General features: G+C 42.9%; 1 protein-coding gene across 1 annotated transcript in view; it reads right to left on the reverse strand.

Moving 5' to 3' along the window:
• Positions 1 to 11,909, reverse strand: part of USH2A (usherin) — a 652,515-nt gene extending 640,606 nt beyond the window's left edge. The window contains exons 1-2 of the mRNA XM_019549473.1: positions 11,279 to 11,909; positions 3,015 to 3,180 (exon numbers count right to left, since the gene is read on the reverse strand). Of these exons, the coding sequence (XP_019405018.1) occupies positions 3,015 to 3,180; positions 11,279 to 11,763 (651 nt within the window). The 5' untranslated portion in view covers positions 11,764 to 11,909. The remainder of the gene's footprint in view (positions 1 to 3,014; positions 3,181 to 11,278) is intronic.
• Between the last annotated feature and the right edge of the window lie 6,895 nt (positions 11,910 to 18,804).

An 18,804-nucleotide genomic window follows, 5' to 3' on the forward strand; every position in this document is an offset into this window, starting at 1 on the left:
TTTAAAGTGCCAGGAGCTGGGGTGGGAGGGGCAGCCATTGCCAGGGCTGGGAGAGCGGGTAGGGGATGGGCCTGGCTGATTCAGAAATTAGGCAGCAGCCAAATCTCTAAATCAAATTAGGCCAAATCGATTCGGGACAGCGATTCAAATCACCGAATTGAATCGCTCTCCCCCAAAATGCCGAATCCGAAGGGAACACTAGCCACTTTGCACAGGCCTAATAGATAGTGGGTGAGCATTGCAATGCATAATAAACACCTTAACACTTAAGTTGGGTGGGGGAATGAATCCATTTTTTTCTACATGAATAAACACTAAAATCAGTCCTAGGACCTGTCTTCTCTACAAAACAAAGATATGTTCTTAACTTGAGTTAAAATCCAATTTAACATAACACAATTTGTAGTTTTCTATTACTTAGAATAGTGAGGGTCTACCACTTTGGCAAGCATGCCACAAATTAGCCCAGAATCCTCGCCCAAGGTCCACTATGATCTCCTTCCCCTGCCCAATCTGGTGCTCTGCTTACTCTTGTATGCCCGATCTCCCACTGTGCTGCCTGTCCTCTCCCTCACAGAGCCTGCCCATGCCTACTTTGTACTGAGAACAAGGCTTGAATCAGCTAAGATTTCTGGAAACATCCAGGCCCTGCTGCATATTGTCATTGGTTTAATAAATATATTAACAAAGTCTCTTCCCTATTAATATTATTTAATCTTTTTTGCACAGGCACCTGAGACTGATCATTTGTGTAGCAAATAGTGCTTTTTATCAGATTGCTGAGAACTATCAGGATTATCTCCTGATCTCAGCAACCTGACACCGGACTGAAGCTACAGTCTCCAAAGATCTTCACAGGCTGCAACTCTTCATTAAAAATGAGGGCAGAAAAGGCTGCATTGCTACAAGTGCATTTGAGAGGGCTCTGCCCAGAAGAAACAAAGACCTAAACTGGGGAGAGGGGTGTTATTCAATTTGAAACATTTTCATAAAACATCTTGCCCCTTTGCTCTTCACTTTGCTATCCCATCCTTTAGCAGCTTCTGAGGCTTATACAAAATGTGGCTGACAACATCAGCAGTAATGTAGCACCCTCTGAGTGTCTGAGGTGTAAAGTTCATTAGTTCTACCTTAAGGTCACTCTTTTAATACAACAGCCAAAAACTTATTCACACCAGCATGCTGCTATCCTGGGAAAAAAGACAACTGCAAAAAAAAATTAAGAGGACAGCTTGGATATTTCTGAGAGTGACAAGATCAGCACTAAAATGCCCAAATCACAGTCAATACCATTTATCAGTTGCAAAAAAAGTAGAGAAAATAGTTTTGATTGTGCTGTAAACCAAGTAAGTTTAAACAGACCAGACAAAAGAAATGAATGAAAGAGAAGGTAAACATTTCAATACCTAATAATTGGTGGTTTTAATTATTGGGTAAACTTGGCTTGCAAACAGAATTTAACAGTTTATCTGTTGGGACTTGTGAGACACGCAAATAACTGAAAGTATTTTAATTTCTTCTTTATTTGTTTAATGATTTTTGTAAATACAATTTAGCTTTTAATATAAAGCCAGTTCTGTTTGATTCTCAGTGGATAATTATTAAAAAGCTGACATGCCAAGGGGAAAGCTAACTTTTAAGATGCATGGAGTGCATTTTTATAATTGTGTGTGGCATATTTAACTCAATATTGTGTAGGACATACAATACCATTCAATACAGAGTGGACATACAGGGCACATCTTTGTTCGTGTACAGCACATCGAGCCAAAGCCAGGTCAAAGCAGCCTGGGCTTGAATGAGGCTCAGGGGTTCAGCCTACCAAGCCAGGGCTGCTCTGACCAGGCTCCGTACACTATGGAGGGACAGGGTAAGGCATGTGGGTGCTTCAGTGTGGGCCTAGTCTGCAGACAGCTTCTGCACTGAAGCATCCTGGTGCCAGTTGCTCCACAGTATGTGGTGGGCCCCATGAGAGCAACCCTGGGCTGACAGGCTGACCCCCCAGATCCCCGCCAGGCCAGGGCTGCTCCAACCCAGCTCAACATGCTGCAGAGCAGCTAGCTGGGGTGCAAGGGTGCTCCAATGCAGCAGCCCCCTCACTGAAGCACTCTCATCTCCCAGGCAGCCCCATCATGAAACACCACCACAAGATACTATTTGTGTTTAGCCAGACTTCCCTGCGGCAGCGTTTATTAGTCTATTGCAACTTATTAGGCAGTAGACAGTGATGTTTTACTGAGGAGTCAATTAGTTGGCTCCACAGTAAAAGTCTTGTGTAGACATGCACACAGTTTCATAGTGCTGTAACACGTCTGTTTTGATCCTGATGCTGCACTGACTCCTGCACATGGTTACCTTCACAAACTATAATTATAGGAGTTCCTTTGAAGCAATAGGAATACTCAAAGCACCTACATATCTTAAGCTGGGATTGTCAGCTTTGTGCATGTATTGGAATAGAAACTTGCCTTTCAGAAGTAAGTGCTGCATGCTGAAAAAAGCATGACTATTAGAGTAGTGTTGGAAACACCCAATGCCACTCTCAGGAGCATGCCTGAGGCAGAAATCCTTAAAGGGTCCCTTGGAAGACTCCAAAATATAAAATATATCTACACAATATTTTTCAAGATGTTATAATTTACAGGGTGGAAGCAAGTGGGCCAGGCTTGTTTCTCAGCTGCAAGTTCACCGTTTCCACACATAAGGTATATGTATCCAAAAAAAGTTGTCCTTTACCTTAAGTGTTAGAGGATCATGCTTTTGGGTTGAACAAGTAACTTTTAGTTCTGTTTCCTCATCTGGCTGTGTGCACCTGTGACTAATCTCTATACCACAATGTGTCTTTACAGTGACTATTTCAAAATCTGGCCCTCAATTCCCCCACGTGGAACTTGAACCTAACATTTACCAGTGTTAATTTATTAATATTGTTCCCATATCTTCGGTGCAGATATGCTACTCTTACATGATTTTTGTATTTAACCTTCTAGTAAATGTTTTTTTACTTCACTCACCTGTACACTAAGATGAATCCATTTCTTCACAAGAATTCTCCCCAATGTCATTACTTTTATTGGTGGCTGCAAACCATTTACTGTGCGATAATAAAACACGGTCTCTTTCTCAGAGATCGTGAGTTTGAACACAGTCTGTCCATCAGCAGCCTTTTCTATCACACACCTTTGGAAATAACCACAAAAAAAACAACATAAGGTCAGAAGCAGACATATATACATATACACATCAGCAGCATTTTGTGTCAAAGTGATGCTAACAAGACTGCATTAAAATAAATGTTAAAAATACAACTCTGAGATAATGTTCAGTGACAGAAAAATCAAAGGATGTGCTAAGCTTACAGCAAAAAATGATTCGCTTGAACTTTTAATTTGAAAAAGGACCTTTATTTACAACTTACTCTCCTCCCTCTGATCATCATTCTTCAAGAATCAATGACAGAAAACAGGATGGGGGCCCACAGCCTGTAAAACTAATAGTTAAACTTCTGGCTCATGAGTTTCTTTGTTGCACAATGCTATGCAACAGACTGTTTCCTGATGAGGCACTGGACACTAACATTTTTATTTTAACAAAGCAACTATAATTTCACGAGTGGTGACAGGGTAACAGGTTCTCGAGACAGCAGGACTCCTGTTTTCACAGAAAATCCACACAGCAATGTGCGATTCTGCCATGCTGTCCAGTTGGTGCACCCCAATCTAGAGGAACTAACTAAGTAGCAAGATGTTTCTTCAGTCAACCCTCAGGCCTTTCATTCTGGCTTTGAGTTAGTGCCAAATACTATGTGGATACTTATGGATAAGGAACTAAAGTGAGGCCACACCAACTCCTTTCACATAGCTGGTTTTCCCAGTAGTTTCATTAAGCTCATTGACATGTTGTTTGAAGCTACACAGCATAAACAGCCTACAGAAAGAACCATCAAGAACTAGCATAGTTCAGTCTCTACTGAGTTGACACCCTCAAGTTGGAAAACCCTGCATTTCATTGTCAGTCTTCTGAGCCACCCTACATAGTCTCCAAGTCTCCCAAATACATATGAAGAGCCAGATTCTGCTCTCATCTAATTTAGTGTAAATCAGGGCTTGCTGTAACAGAAGTCATATATTATATAGGCATCACATTTATACTGGGTCAATCACCATTCATTCCATTTCTCCTAAGGGAAACATGCCCCTTCTAGAAGAAAATCTTCCAAATGTCAATGTGGAATATCTCCCTTGAGAAAGAGTTTCTCTAACACACTCATTCTCAACCTTTTTCTTCATTTGTGGACCCCTAAAATTTCAAATGGACGTGAAGACCCCTTTGGAAATTTTGAGTGAAAGTGTGGACCCCTTCCAAATTGTTAATGTGGGTATTTGCATACTTTTGATTGATCATAGTCATTTTTTTTTTGGAGCTCTTAGACAGCCTGTGGACCTCTTGGGGTCCACAGACCACAGGTTGAAAAGCACAGCTCCAGCAAGAACAAATGCTTGTAGACCACCCTCATGCAGCAGATGCAGAGCACTGCACCTACACCCCCACACAGGGCTACAGGGACAAGCTCTGAAGTACCACATGGTTGGGGCAGGGAGGAAGAGGGAGAGTCTTCTCCCCTGCTCAGCACTTCAACGCCGGTGCTGCAGACTCGTATGTGGTGCTATGCAGCATGGCTCTTAAAGTGCCACACAGAGGAAAGCTCCCCCCTCCTTCAAATCCCATGCCCACAACCCTGCAGGGGACCCTGGTCTGAGAAACGGAGGGTGAGAGGGATGTTGTCCTTCTACTCCAGTCCCCGAAGACTAGAGTGCTCCCCACCCCTTCCCCAGACCTATCATGGGTCTGCAGAAGGTACAGAGAGCAGGGAAAAGAGGGCAGGTATAGGCTGAACACTCACACTGCTCCCTCTCCCAGAGTGATTTCTAGTTGAGGAAATTTCTCAAAAGTTGTCCCTGCCAGAAATGAATGCCTGTTTGAAGCCAACAGGCACATCTACATGAGACATTTACTGCAGAGCTGACTAATTAGCTCCACAGTAAAGCCTCAGCATCTACACGTGCAGCCCTATTAGGCCGTAGTAAACTAATAAACGCTGTCATAGGATAGTACTGCCCAACACACGCATAGATGACGACAGGGCTGGCTGAGGCACAAGGGTGCTTTGGTGCAGGGGCTGCTTGCTGGCTAGCCCTGCACTGAAGCACCCTCATGCCCCAGCCAGCCCCTCCACAGCAAGTTGGGCCAGGACAGAGCAGCCCTGGGCTGGCAGGCTGATCCCTGGGGTCCCCTGCTAGCCGGGGCTGTTCCATCCCAGCTACACGTACTGCAGCGCTGGGTGCACAGGGAAACGCTGCACCCAGGAGCAATAAACTTTGGCATGAACTGTGCTGGAGTTTATTACTATTCCACCAGTAGCACATGTTAATGTGCCCAGTGACCAACACATAATATACTGGTCTCAGATCACTCTGAGCAGATTCTGATTTTATACTACGCTGTAGTTATTTGTCCTTTAAAACTTTATTCCTTTCTTGTGTCCCCACAAGATGTCACATACACAGAGGGGAAAAAAGTATCAGAGAAGCTAAACTCATTGATAAAAGGTACCTTCATGATTAACTGACTCGCATTTAAATCCAAGGGAAAAAAATAAATGGATTTTTTTCTGTCACCCACTTTAGCCCTCAGGGATATTTTCAAATGAACTTATTTGCCAAACACAGGCTTCTATTTTCCAAGCTTACTAAAAGCACATTTCTTAATATATTGTTGATTGGACTTCTCAATATTTTGTTTGCTTGTAAACATGCTAGTTTTGGCAGATAATAAATGTGAGGGAAGGCACAGCTAAGTAGCAAAATATTTAGGAACTGGATTTACCCACTTCCTGGATAAACAATAATTGGATAATCCAGGTTTTGTTTATTTTACTTATCTAAAATAAATACCCCCCACATTTTTTATCCCCCACAGGTGTCATGACTTTAAGGAGCGAAGTGACCTTCATGGACTGCACTTTCATAAAGCCACAGAAGTGAAAACGAGGGGGGGAGCTAATTAGGAGGGCCTGTCCGAGAGAGAGAGAAATGATGTCAATAAAGGTGAAACAAGAGTATCAGTTCCGATTAGGAACAGTCATTAAGAATGGGACTCTGCAATGTGGACATTCTGCATTGAACTGCGGTGTTTTGTATTGTAAATGGGACCAGACTTTCTTTGTGAAGATCTGACTTTCTGGTAACACATACTGCATAGCTGCTTTCTGCTTGTGAAATTCTTGGATAACACACCTGTCACCTGTGTATACAGCTGGCAGCGGGGGGAGCTGGACATAAGTGGGAGGACAGAGATGAGAAAAGAGAATATATCAGGGAAATAGGGCTTCTTGTTGTCTTTACAGAGGAAAAGGATTTAAGACAACTATTGGGTCACAAATTAAATGGGTTCACAAAGCAAACCTGATTAAGCTGTGCAATGCTGTGTTGCAATTCCCTTACTTCCTTCAGTCCCTATAATAAGTGCTAACTTAAAAGGGATACCTATAAATATACACTGCATTCCCCAAACCTTCATTGAGAATACATTAAAACTGCAGAATTAATAAATAGATAGTTGAAGGCAAGGCAGGGTGGAAGTTGAGGTTAGTCTGTGCTACCCTACCTTGCCTTCTGCCTGAATTAGAAAAATGCACATGTAATGGTATTTCATTCTCTTCACAGGTTTGCTTTACAAAGGAGCTTTGCAGTGAACCAAATCCAGGAAGGTTTTGGAAGAGGCAGTAAAAGAACAAATGCTCCTTGTTTTCTTTTAATTAGTCTTCCCCTTCTCCTCGAAGTACATGATTCACAAGTGTAGGAACTCAAGACTCTTAGATCTGTAGCTCAGACCTTCACCACTCAAGCTGAAGAAGGCACTCACTGCAGAGGAAGCTTGTAATTCTCTTGTGTGGGCCAGCCCCTAAAGAGAAATATTGCACTACTGGAGACAAAGGTGGAATACTGATAACAGATTTTAGTCTCTTCTCTAGAACCGAGTTCTGTTGAGTAGTCCGAGCACTTTAAAACCAGCATGGCAAGCATATAGCTAAGACAAATTCAAAGAGCGCAAAACAACAAAGAGAATGAGATGTGGGCTCTTTATATCTGCTACCAATGGTTGCAGTGTCCTGTTTAACTTTTAGTTAACTTGATTGCAAAATGGGCAATTGATACTTGCCTTTCTCCTTAATGATGTAAAGCAGAAGTGCAAAGCCATGGTCAGGATGTCTCTCACTTTGGTGCATCTCCCTCCACACCATGCTAGCCGGCAAGCATGGTGTGGAGAATCTCCCTATGGCCCTGTGATAGTTTTCCTGTAATACAGACAGTTATAACAGTCTGCAAGACATAGGCCACTTGGCAAATCCAACTGCTGTTAAAAGGCTCACTACACAGCCAGTATAAAAAGAAAAAAGCATAGCTCCCTCAGCCTGCTCTTGCAATGATGGTCTCTGTGTGGTGCCTACCTGTCTGTTGAGTCAAACAGTGCCAATTTGTGTGGCACTGTGTAGCTGACGAGTTTTCTGTCCGATCTGGCTGATCTACTGTGTGTATCTGTGCATGATACTCCAAGCATCCCCTCCATCCCTGCTCCTGATGGTGCGCTGAGCTTTTGTTCCAAGTTTGTAATCAGCTCTGGTCTACCAGCCTAATATGCATGCATATGTACTGACCTCCCCCTGCCAGTGCCAAACTGTGCCCTTCATATTGACTAGTCAAATGCACCTGGTGCCCTGAGCTCTTGGTGCTGCTACTACTGCCACTTCTTCCCATGGTGTGCTACTGCATCCTCCCCACCCCTCCCAAATTGAATGCTGCATTCCTTCTGTGAAGGAAGGAAAACTAATTTGTTTCATTCAATGGACACTAGTAGTGGTACATACCATACTTACTTGAACAGGAGACAATTCTGATTATAAGAGGTATAATAATAGTTATATTCTATATAAGGAAAACTTATAAATTTGTTATAATTTTCCATGCATAGAATCTAATTATTGGAAGTTTGCTTTGAATTTATCCACCTCCTACTGCTACAGCAGAGAAAATAAGTCTGGAAGATCAGGTAGCCCTTTGCTCTCTGTTCCCCACAACTTTTTCCCCTGGCAGCCCCTTTCCCCTCTCCTTACTGTCAGACCCTGCTTTCCCTGAGCACACAGAAGCAAGGAACAAAATTGAAAACAATAACCTTGAAATTAAACATGTTGGTGGCAATTTGCATATAGCACCCATGTACTTAGTTTATCCAGAACTGATGCATGTTTCTTTTTTTTAAATGGCTAAGTTTTAGCACAAGTATTTCATGAACAGAATTTTAAGCAGCACTATAAAATCTATTATAAACTTTTTTACATATATATTTCATTTCAAGGACCAAATCAGTCCCAGATTCAATTGGGCAGAGCCCTATAGTCAAGTTCCAAAATTTGACTGAGCAGAGCTCTACCATCAGGCAAGTATTCCCCTTCCCAGACCCAACAGTCTGGGGCTTGGATACTCCCCAAATCCAAGCAGGCATCCTACATACAAGCCCCAGACCCAGAGACCTTAGGGTTCAGATACCCCCAGGCTCACTTGATCTTATCCAAAAGACTGAAATCATGGTATTTTCCCTGCCAGTTCAACTATGTAGTTGGAATTAGCCCTTGTGGTAGCTTGCCTTCAGCATTTTTGGCACCAGAGAGGGTACTGGAGCTTGCTCTGGCCTGTCCAAGTGCTGGCCTGGTATGCAGTATCCCAGGCCTGGTGCTTGTTCCCTTCTAGGGGAGCAACTGCCATTTTTTAAGGGTCACACAAAAAAGGGTGTCCATCAGTATATTTGCCCAAAGTGGGACAGATGTTTTAGTCATGCTCAGTGAGGGCCGCATCTAATTCACTTTGTAGTTGGTTTCCATTGCTGAGCACATGCTTTTTTGGCAGAAGTTAAATGATAGACACTATTTAGTGAGATTTCCTTGTATGCACTCATAAGACGAGGAGCCTTTTTTCTCCTTGCCAATTGGGAGGAAAAACTTCATCTTGTATTTGAGTAAATACGGTAATAGAGTACCTTTCATGTGATCCACCCTGCAAGTCATCAGTACTGCTCAAGTTGTTTCAGGACTGGGCCCTAACACTGTTCCTTCTAAACTCTGAGGTACAGCAATATCATAGTATCATAGATAGGAAACTAGGGCTCAAAGGGACCTCGTGAAGTCATCTAGTCCAGCCCCCTGCTCAAGGCAAGAGAAAAAAGTCACATATCAGGGAAGCTGTTGCATCAATTATGAGCACTGAATAAGAACTTAAAAATGGGGCGTTTTAAGGTGTAAGTTTCCATGATAATCTACAGCAGCAGTTCTCAGCGAGGATGATGTTACACCCTGGGCTGTCGTGAGATCCTTTCAAAGACGTCACTGCTGCCACTGCCACCACAGCCAAGTGAAACTGTCCCACGCAGATCTGTTTTGGGAGGGGCATGCAGAACCAGACCAGGACACATCTGCAGCAGGAGGAGGTTTATTTACACCCATTCCTGTCACAGTCACTTCCAGGTCCAGCTCCCCACACCCCTCCTGGAAACAGAGAGATGCAGAGCAGTTTCACCTGGAGACTTTACAACAATAGTTCTCAACTGGGGTGCTACGAAATTCAGAAAAGAGAGGTGCCCTGCCTCTCTAAAAAAAGGTTGAAAATCACTGCTCTACAACCAAGAATGAATATGCACATAGTATAGTTATTTATGCTTGTACAAGGAGAACATAGCATTTAGAACAATTCAACTAAGAATCAGAAATGGTCTGTAGCCATTAACACATGTACTTTTCTGAGTCAAAAGACCTATGTACATGCTTAACATTGAGCAAATCATTAATTACATACAAACACTCAAGTCAGTTCAGGGTATGTCTGCAAAGCACAATGCTGTGCTGTGTGGGTATCTAAGGTAGCTCTGAAAAAGCCAGAAAAGCACTTAGGGATGTGCTTAAAATTTAAGCAGATGCGTATCTCTGTTTCCGTATGTGGAGTGCCAACGATACATTGACGGTGTGTCTACAAGGCACAAAGCAAGAGCCCAGAGTTACCTATGAATGAGTTAGCTAACAGTATAGCTGCAGATGCACATTTTACTATTTCCAGTACCTGAGCTGGCTTAGATACTTCTGCATGCTACTGGATCGTGCCATGTAGGCACACAGGCAAAGTGTGTCTTTCAAGAAAATTAATAGAACTGATCAGATGCTTAAAATTTATGCAGCTGCCTAAGTGGTGGGTGTGTTGAACCAGCACCTGAATTACTTCTTTAAGAGGAATATCATTTAGGGCAGAAGATACTATCTTTATAACTATGAAACTATGAAGTTTCCAGTCATGAAGACAAAATTATGTGACAGACCAGTGCCTCACAGAACTTCTTCACATAACTTTTGTGAATCTCAGAACCTCAGGATGATGGTGTGCAGCCTACAGCTTGTAATTAGGATTTTATAAATGCATTATTCATTTGTTCTCATTTTTAATAGATAAAAACTATCTGAAAGGGTTTTTTCCGCCTTTGTATTTATATTACATACAGACTCTATGATGGCTGACAGGCTGATGAGAGAACTAATATAATGATGTCATGTTTTCCAGGATAATGAAATTTAAGCAATTGTGAGAGGAAGCAATTATTAGTAAAAACCTTCAAAAGTTTAATTTTGTGTTAACATTTATTTGGCACTAATATTTTGAATAAAAGAAGTCTCTGTTAAAGGCTCAAAGCCTTCCATAGCTGAATATGGATTATTAAATACAGAGAAGGTGTCCTCCAGCAGAACCTGGGAAATCAGACTCTAATTCTCACACTGGGGGGGTGGGGAAAGGAGTAGAGGATACTTTTTAAAAACAAAATGTAGGTCACCTCTTTCCTTCAAAAAAAGGAAACAAAGCCATTTTAAAATAATTCTTTTAAGTCACCTTTAAATTATTAATATATATTAGGATCACATATGTTTAACTAAAAAAAAGAATATGGTCTGTATAGGAAGAGTTCCAAAGAAATTAATGGGACTCCTTATCTGAGTTATAAGCACTACAGAAACATACACTATTTGTCTTAATATTTATAGAGATAGAAGCTGCTGATCTGACTGTACATCTTTTTTAATCTTTTTTTCTTTTTGTTTTAAATAGCACACAAAGAGCTACTCTGACTAGTTTGACTAATTTTTTTTAAGAACACCATGAAAGTAAATACCTGCAACACTACTTACATTACATCTTCTTGCTCAGGTTTCAACCACACAGTTAAAGTAAATGAAGCTGTGAGCTTCTGTGAGCGGGGAGTAGAAAAACAATCCTTATGATCATGAAAAATAAAACTGGTAGAATTGCTGGTAGATCCTGGATGCAAATCATTCCTGTCTTCTGTGATACAGGTGCCAAGGCCTACTGAGAGAAGTGCAGTATAGGATGCAGGCAAAGATCTATATGGACATTCCTGAATGCAAAACCGTTGGGTGCAGGACTGAAGACTTGTGAAAGCAGAACTATGACAAAAAGTACTTTGACGTGGCAGCCCACAGGTTGCTTGAGTTGGCACAACAGACACATTCTTGAAAGCTCCTACATTTTCTAGCCTTGGAAAGTACCCCTGTGAGCTCACCAATGGTAAGGAGAAAATGCAATAAGCTAAGATTATTGTTTCAATGGCATGAAGCAGGAAACCACAGCTCAAGGAAAGAGCCAGGAAATTCATGTTTACAAAAAAGTCTCTTCCTGATAAAGCATCCCTAAATCAGTAATTACGTCCATGTCTTCGGCAATGTCCTCAAGAGGCACTCTTTATAAAAGATACAGGGGTTCATTTTCGAAAGCCATGGTCCAGTTTGCAGTCTTGGAGGATGCTTATATTCTTCTGGCCAATAACAGAGACAGGAATAAACTAGCAGCTGTAAAATCAACATAAAACAGTCAAACAGACATGCCACATAGCTTGTCATTTAATATGCTACCTTAGAAACAGTAAAGGCCAAATTCTGTTTTTGGCTCCAAGTCAGTGGGCCCAAACCTGAAATCCTCACTCAGACAGAACTCCCACATACGTTAACCACGACCAAAGTCAATGGCAGTTCGGTCTGAGTAAGCATCAGAAGGCTGGGCCTACTGGATGTTTCAAGTGAATATTGGAAGTCAAATACCAGATCTATTATGGTTAAGAAAAACAAACAGTCAAAACAAATCCCTACAATTCCTTAAAAATATTACAATATTGAAAAACATAATCATGTATTTTACCAAAACACGCAAACATATGGGATTCTGAAATGTTTTTCAAAAAGCCCAGAATGTCACACACGAAAACCCTCCCACGTGTATATCAGCCATGCAGTTCTCCATTTAACCTAGACAGTGTCAGCTAAACACTAACCAGCTCTATATCAGAGTACGCAGAATGTCCCACTATTCCAACCACCCCGGTTGCCTGCTCGTTCATTATAGCTCAATCCCAAAGACACATGCATGGGAAACGTAAAGTGCACCTCAACTTTCTATATAAGAAATAAAAGATATAATTTAAGTTTGCATATCACTGTGTGTCTTACCCCTTTTGTCCATTTCACGCGGCTCCTTTTAGCTCTCAGTAAAGCTGATTAAAAACATATCACCATCTGTCCTATGTGAACCTCTGAATGGCAAACGTCTTTGCTGATAGTTACTGTTACAATAGATAGGTATCTAATTTGGTTACATATGGCCAGCTAATACAGTACTGTGAAATTGCAGTTGATAAATAAGTTGTTACCGTTATTCATTGCATTTCAAAGAAGAGGATACTGCTCCCTCGGTTTGACAACTGGCTCACCGGTAGGAACGCTGGCTGCCGTTGCTTGGCAACACCATGGTAACCCCCAGTTACTTTTAGTAAACAGGCCTTGGCAGCAGGAACATTGGAAGGAACAGGCAGACTCACAGGTAAAGTTTCTCAAAGAGCAAATACTTTATTAACTGGAGGCAGTGAGCAATCTGCTCTCTCTAGCCTGGCTTCAGCAGCCTAACTTCTTGCGCTTGCATCTAGTGTTGTTTGGGGAGGAACCCAAAGGCTGGCTATGCATATGTAATGTTAAAGCAGCAGTACACAATTTACAACACAGGACACAACATGCTATAACATCCCTCTTTCTGCACCCTTAACTATCACTTCCACTCCTCACAATTACAAAGAGCACTGGGATTTGGTTGTAGCCGTGTTGATCTAAGGAAATAGGCAGGGAAGTTTCTTCGAGTAGATGTGATATCTTATATTACACCAAATGAGTAGTTGTCAAAAAGGTCTTAGCAAGTTTTTGGGTACAATCACCAGTGTAGCCACTGGTTCATTTGGTACCTTTGAAGTTCATCGGCACATTCATAGATTCATAGACATTAGGGCTGGAAGGGACCTCGGGAGATCATTGAGTCCCCAAAGGGCAGGAAGTCAGCTGGGGTCATAGGATCCCAGCAAGATAAACATCCACTTTGTTCTTGAAGGTGTTCAGTGTAGGTGCTTGAACCACCTCCGCTGGCAGGCTGTTCCAGACCTTGGGGCTCGGACAGTAAAGAAATTCTTCCTTATGTCCAGCCTGAAACGGTCTTGCAGGAGTTTGTGACCATTCAACCTAGTCATCCCTTGGGGTGCTCTGGTGAACAAACGCTCCCCCAGATCCTGGTGGTCACCCCTGATAAACTTATAGGTGGCCATCAGATCACCCCTGAGCCTGCGCTTTTCCAGGCTAAAGAGCCCCATGGCTCTTAACCTGTTGTCGTAAGGTCTGTTTTCCTGCACCCTTTGAGAGAGTCTTCAGGAATATGTGAACTTGCCACGTGGGGATCCAGATAGAGAATGTGAGCATGTATTATTGAGTGGATTCGAGTGGTAGGATGGCTATTTGAATTGACTATGATTGGAGATGTGATTGATAGATGGGTGGTGATCAATGGTGATTAGACGACACTGGGCTGTGTGAGATGAGGTGAGTGAAAGTATAAAAGGTGACCACTGGACCAACCACATGTGTGAGTGTGGCTTGAGGTGAGAGCATAGGCATCTGTGAGAGTGAATGGGTTTGCAAGTGATTAGTGCATCTTGTGAGTGGATATCCTGGCTGGTGAGTGTGTGTTGTGTGAAGACACCAGAAAGTAGTGATCTTCAGGGCACAGAGCAGCTCCCCTGGAAAGAGCAGAACCACTGCCCGGTCTTCAACCACACTACCAAGCTCTAGGAGGCTCTAAAGCTCAGCATCCCTGAGAGGATCTGTGTCCTCCTTGCTGAAACTCTGCAGCTGCATCTTGTCAGAGGAGTCTGACAGGACACAAAGTCACGTGGAGTCAGAGTGAGAGAGTGGGAGCTTTGGACAATTACCTATCTCTGGATTGGAAATCTTTCCACCTGCTGTTGCTAAACTCAGCATTCATCCTCTTGCTTATTGCAAGTTAGGACTGGTGAGATATTGACTGGTTCTTGTGTTGTTCCTGCTGTGTCTACTCCAAGTTTATCCCAGATCCATTGCTGTTTTGTCTGTTTCTCCACTTCCCTTTTCCCGTGTTTGTTATTAATAAATTATTGTTCATTTTATCTTGTAAGTTGTTCATTTTATCTGGGATTAATATGCCATACACTAATAAAACTAAGGCAGGTTGCATACACAGCATTGCTGAGGGAGCATGGCGGCATTGGTCACCTTGGCTAGTTCTAACCTTTGCTCATCCCCCTTTCCGGGCTTGACTGAGTTGGGGACTACAACTCTTCTAACACTGGGTTCAGATAAAATCAGGTTTAACACCTGGTGTTTTCCAGAACTATTTAGTCAAAATAGCCTCATGCAGTCTATGATCTAACTGTACTTGGACTTCCACTCCAGCTCTGACCTCATGGAATTGTTTGGTGCATGCACAATTGCCATCATTCTCTTCCAGACTGAGAATATATTTTTTCCTGTCAGCCAAAATTCTTAATGTATATGTAACAGGTCTTTCATCCTGCATTAACCAAGCACCTAGACTATCCCCAGATTACGGTTGCCTGAACACTGACCTTTTTGCTAGGAGCATGAAATCTAAGCAGTGATGCCTGCCAAAGTGTTGTTTTCTATCACCAACATGTTTTTTCATGTTCTGGTGATCACCAAACTACCTCAAAGTCTGTTATTTTACCTAGGATGATATCCCAAGGAATGGTAATATCACTTGCATACTTGGCAAGTATGAATAGATAAAGAATCATGTGAGCTGAGATATGGGGCAGAACCATACAAAGTTCTCAAAAAGTATTTCTACCAAAAAAAAATAGTTAGACAGTGGGTGTCCACATCACAGCAGCTGACTTGACAATAGAAGCATTGGCATAGCAAGTTTTCACTCCCTAAAAAGGGCATGGGAAAAGAACAAAGAGAAAGTGACTTGAAAAGACAAAATCCCTGTTCATATCCAAAGTGTTCAGCACATTTGTGCTTACACATTTCAGAAGATCAAAACCGACAACAATGAATACCTATTTATATATATATAGTAAAGGCACTGCTGCCAAAATGTAGGAGCTCATCAAGTAGCCAGAAATGTTAGGCTGTAATTTATGTACATTATTTAATGTCTTTGGATGGATCTGTGGATTGTGTTGATGTAGGTCTAAGGCCCTACCTTTCCCTGACTCACTTTGTTCAAAAGGGCACTGACCAGTGTTGCTTCTGTTCCAGAAATCCTTACAACAAAGGTAGGGTTCCAAGGCAAAAGTCAGGGGGATGCATTTTGTAATGAGTAGGGGCATCCTTATCTTTCACATGCTCATGATAGCTCCTCCACAGGCTTAGGACTGTGATGTACTCACCCAGAGTTGCACACTGCATGGGAAGTCAGATGGGAAAAGGGTTCCCCACACCAACTTCCCCTGCTACAGATAGGATGGCAGCATTTGAGCCTTTACTGGTTGAATGCACTCAACTAAACAAGCAGTTGCAGGAGCAAGTGCAATATTTGCAAATGACTCATTTTAAACCAACAATGCAAATGACTCAACTCAGGGAGCCAGTACCATATTCCTGACCAGTCAAGCGTGATCTGAGGTATAAAATAGATAAACCACCTACAGTAAGCTAAGTAGGTAAAGCTTAGGGAAGGCTACCAAGCAACTCAACAATATTTTGCTTAAAGTTCTTGCCAGACAAAGACTAATTTACAGACAGAGCTAAATACCTGTGATATCAACTGAATCATGTTTAAAAATAGAGTTTTGTATATAGGTAATAACTCACTATAAGCCTAGCAGAGAGAAACATACTGTACAGATTCCAAAAGCACAAGAAATTAATGTATGTTCTTTAAAGCCTCAGTTTAAAAAAAAAAAAAAGGTACACAAAATTTTGAAAGGAACAATAATATATGCTTCTAATGCCCATATTCTCGTAATGCCTATTATTACTCATAGAACCAATATAACTAAAAAGAAAGAATGGTCTTATGGCTAACACACAAGACTATGGAGTTAGAATATCAGACATGGGGAATATCTACATGTGCATATTAAGGTGAAGCAATAAACTCCCTCACATATTAAGAAAGAGTTTATTGTTCCTGTGTGCCACATATACAGGTGTGCCCAGAACTGAAATGCAGTGAGCTGGAGTGGAGCATCCTCAGCTGGCAGGGGGCCCAGACGGTAAGCCTGCCAGACCAGGGCTGCTCCAACCCGGTAAAATGTGCTGTGGAGGGGCTCGCTGGGGAACAGGGGTGCTTCAGTGCAAGGCTAGCTGGCAGTGTAGGGCTTGTGTCCCAGCCAGCCCTGTCAGTACCTACATGTGCACTGCTGCACAGTAAATAATGCCACAACAGGATAGTACTTGTATTTAAAAGTACGAACCTATGGTGCTGCCTATTAGTTTACTGCAACCTAATAGGGTTGCATGGGTAGATGCAGAGATTTTATTGTGGAGCTAATTAGGCCCATGGACTTCTGAACAAACAGATTAAATATGTTGCTTTGAGCAGGTCATTGAGGGTCAAATTTTCAGAAGAGACCACTACTATAAGGGGTATTTTTAGCAGTACAGCTTTGGATAACCCAGACTATTTTCATAGGTGGTATAGCCCCAGATTAAATCAATTTAGCTGAGTCTAACTATAACCTAAATATGAATCAGAAAAGTTCAAGCAACCAAACACATTTTGTCTTCAATGTACCATAGTTACTTCAGCTGTAAAAGGCATTATATATTATCTGTTATTAATAAACAATAAAGTGCTCTTGGAGCCTTGGATGGAGAGTGCTATAGAAGTACAGTTTTATTTCAGAGTAGATTTGTTTGAGGTTAGTATAACCATTTTACAGAAAGGGAACTGAAATGCAAAAAAGGGAAAATGCAATTTTTCAGGGAAGTTCTAATTCTGAGTGCTTCATTTGGTGCAATTACAACTGCAGCTACCCAGAACTCTGAACAGAAAGTCCTAGATATCTGCAGCTGTGCTCTCAAAAAATATTTTTTAAAATATGGCCCTCAGAAACTTGAGCAAAATCACACAAGAAAGACAAGGTATGGTTCACTGTCCACCTTAGGTAGGTATAGATGTTACACTTAACACATTTTACGTGTACAGAAAGTACTTTAAAGCCATAACAGACATTCACAACATTTAAAGCATTTTAAAAATGGTGGATCCACTCTAAGTTAACCCTTGATGGATGTGGTATTAGACTAAAGTGATTTAGTTTAGGGTGCTTTTTGAACATCTGTAACACCTCTATCATGCTTCAGTGTAGGTTGCATTCTGCCACTATCCCAAGGGCCTTTTGCTGGGCAGCTTCCTAGTCTCAGCCAGCCTCAGCCCCAGGCCGTCACAGAGAAGAGATAGAAAAGGCTCTGTCTGCTACCTGCACAGGTGGGTGAGGAGGATGGGGGAATGGAGCCTCTCCACTACATGGATTCCCCCGCGAAGCTTGCAGGCTCAGGTCTAGATGGAGTCAGGCTGGGTCCATGTGGCAGAGAGGCTCCATTTCCCCCTCTGGCCCCAGTTTCCAGCATGGAAAAAAGCTGGTCAAGCAGCTTCAGCTTCTGGCTGCCATTATCAGGAGGCTTGGGAGGAGGAGGGGTGGGGGAAGGGAGCTCCCTAAGTGTGAGGCCCTCTCCCCTACAGCTTGCTGGCTGGGGTCTCTGGGGGCAAGGCCGAGGCTATGTAGCAGGGGGACTCCCTTCCCCCACACCCTCCACCTGAACTTCCTGACAATAGCAGCCAGAAGCTGCAGCTCCTGGCTGCCCAACCAGCTTTTCACCACACCAGGCACTGGGGCCAGAGGGGAAGGGAGCCCCCTCTCTGCCAGGAAGGCCCATACCTCTCCCCAAGTCCACAGCCAGCAAGCTGTGGGAGAAGCCCTCACAGGAGAAGGGCTCCCTTCCATCCCAGGTGAAGTTCCCAATGTGGCAAAAAGCCAGCTGGGCAGCCCTGTGCTGCAGCTGTCAAGAAGCTGGGATGCGGGGTACAGGAACCCCCCTGCCATGTGAAGCCAGCCCAGCTCCCACCCCACAAGACCCCAGCCAGCAAACAGTGGGGGGCGGTGCACACAGCAGGAGGGCTCCCTTTCTCCCACCCCTGCCCAAACTTCTTGACAGCTGCAGCCAGGAGCTGCAGCATGACGCTGCCTGTCTGCCTTTTCATCACTCTGGAACCTGGGGCTGGGAGGGGAGGAGGGAGCCTCCCTACCATGAGGGTCCCCCCCTCCCACAGCTTACTGGCTGGGATCTTGCAAAAAGGGTGGTTCTGTTCCTCTGTGCCC

The sequence above is a fragment of the Crocodylus porosus genome, unplaced genomic scaffold (genome assembly GCF_001723895.1).
Source record: "Crocodylus porosus isolate Cpor-Errol unplaced genomic scaffold, CroPor_comp1, whole genome shotgun sequence".
In the NCBI taxonomy this organism is placed as follows: domain Eukaryota; kingdom Metazoa; phylum Chordata; order Crocodylia; family Crocodylidae; genus Crocodylus; species Crocodylus porosus.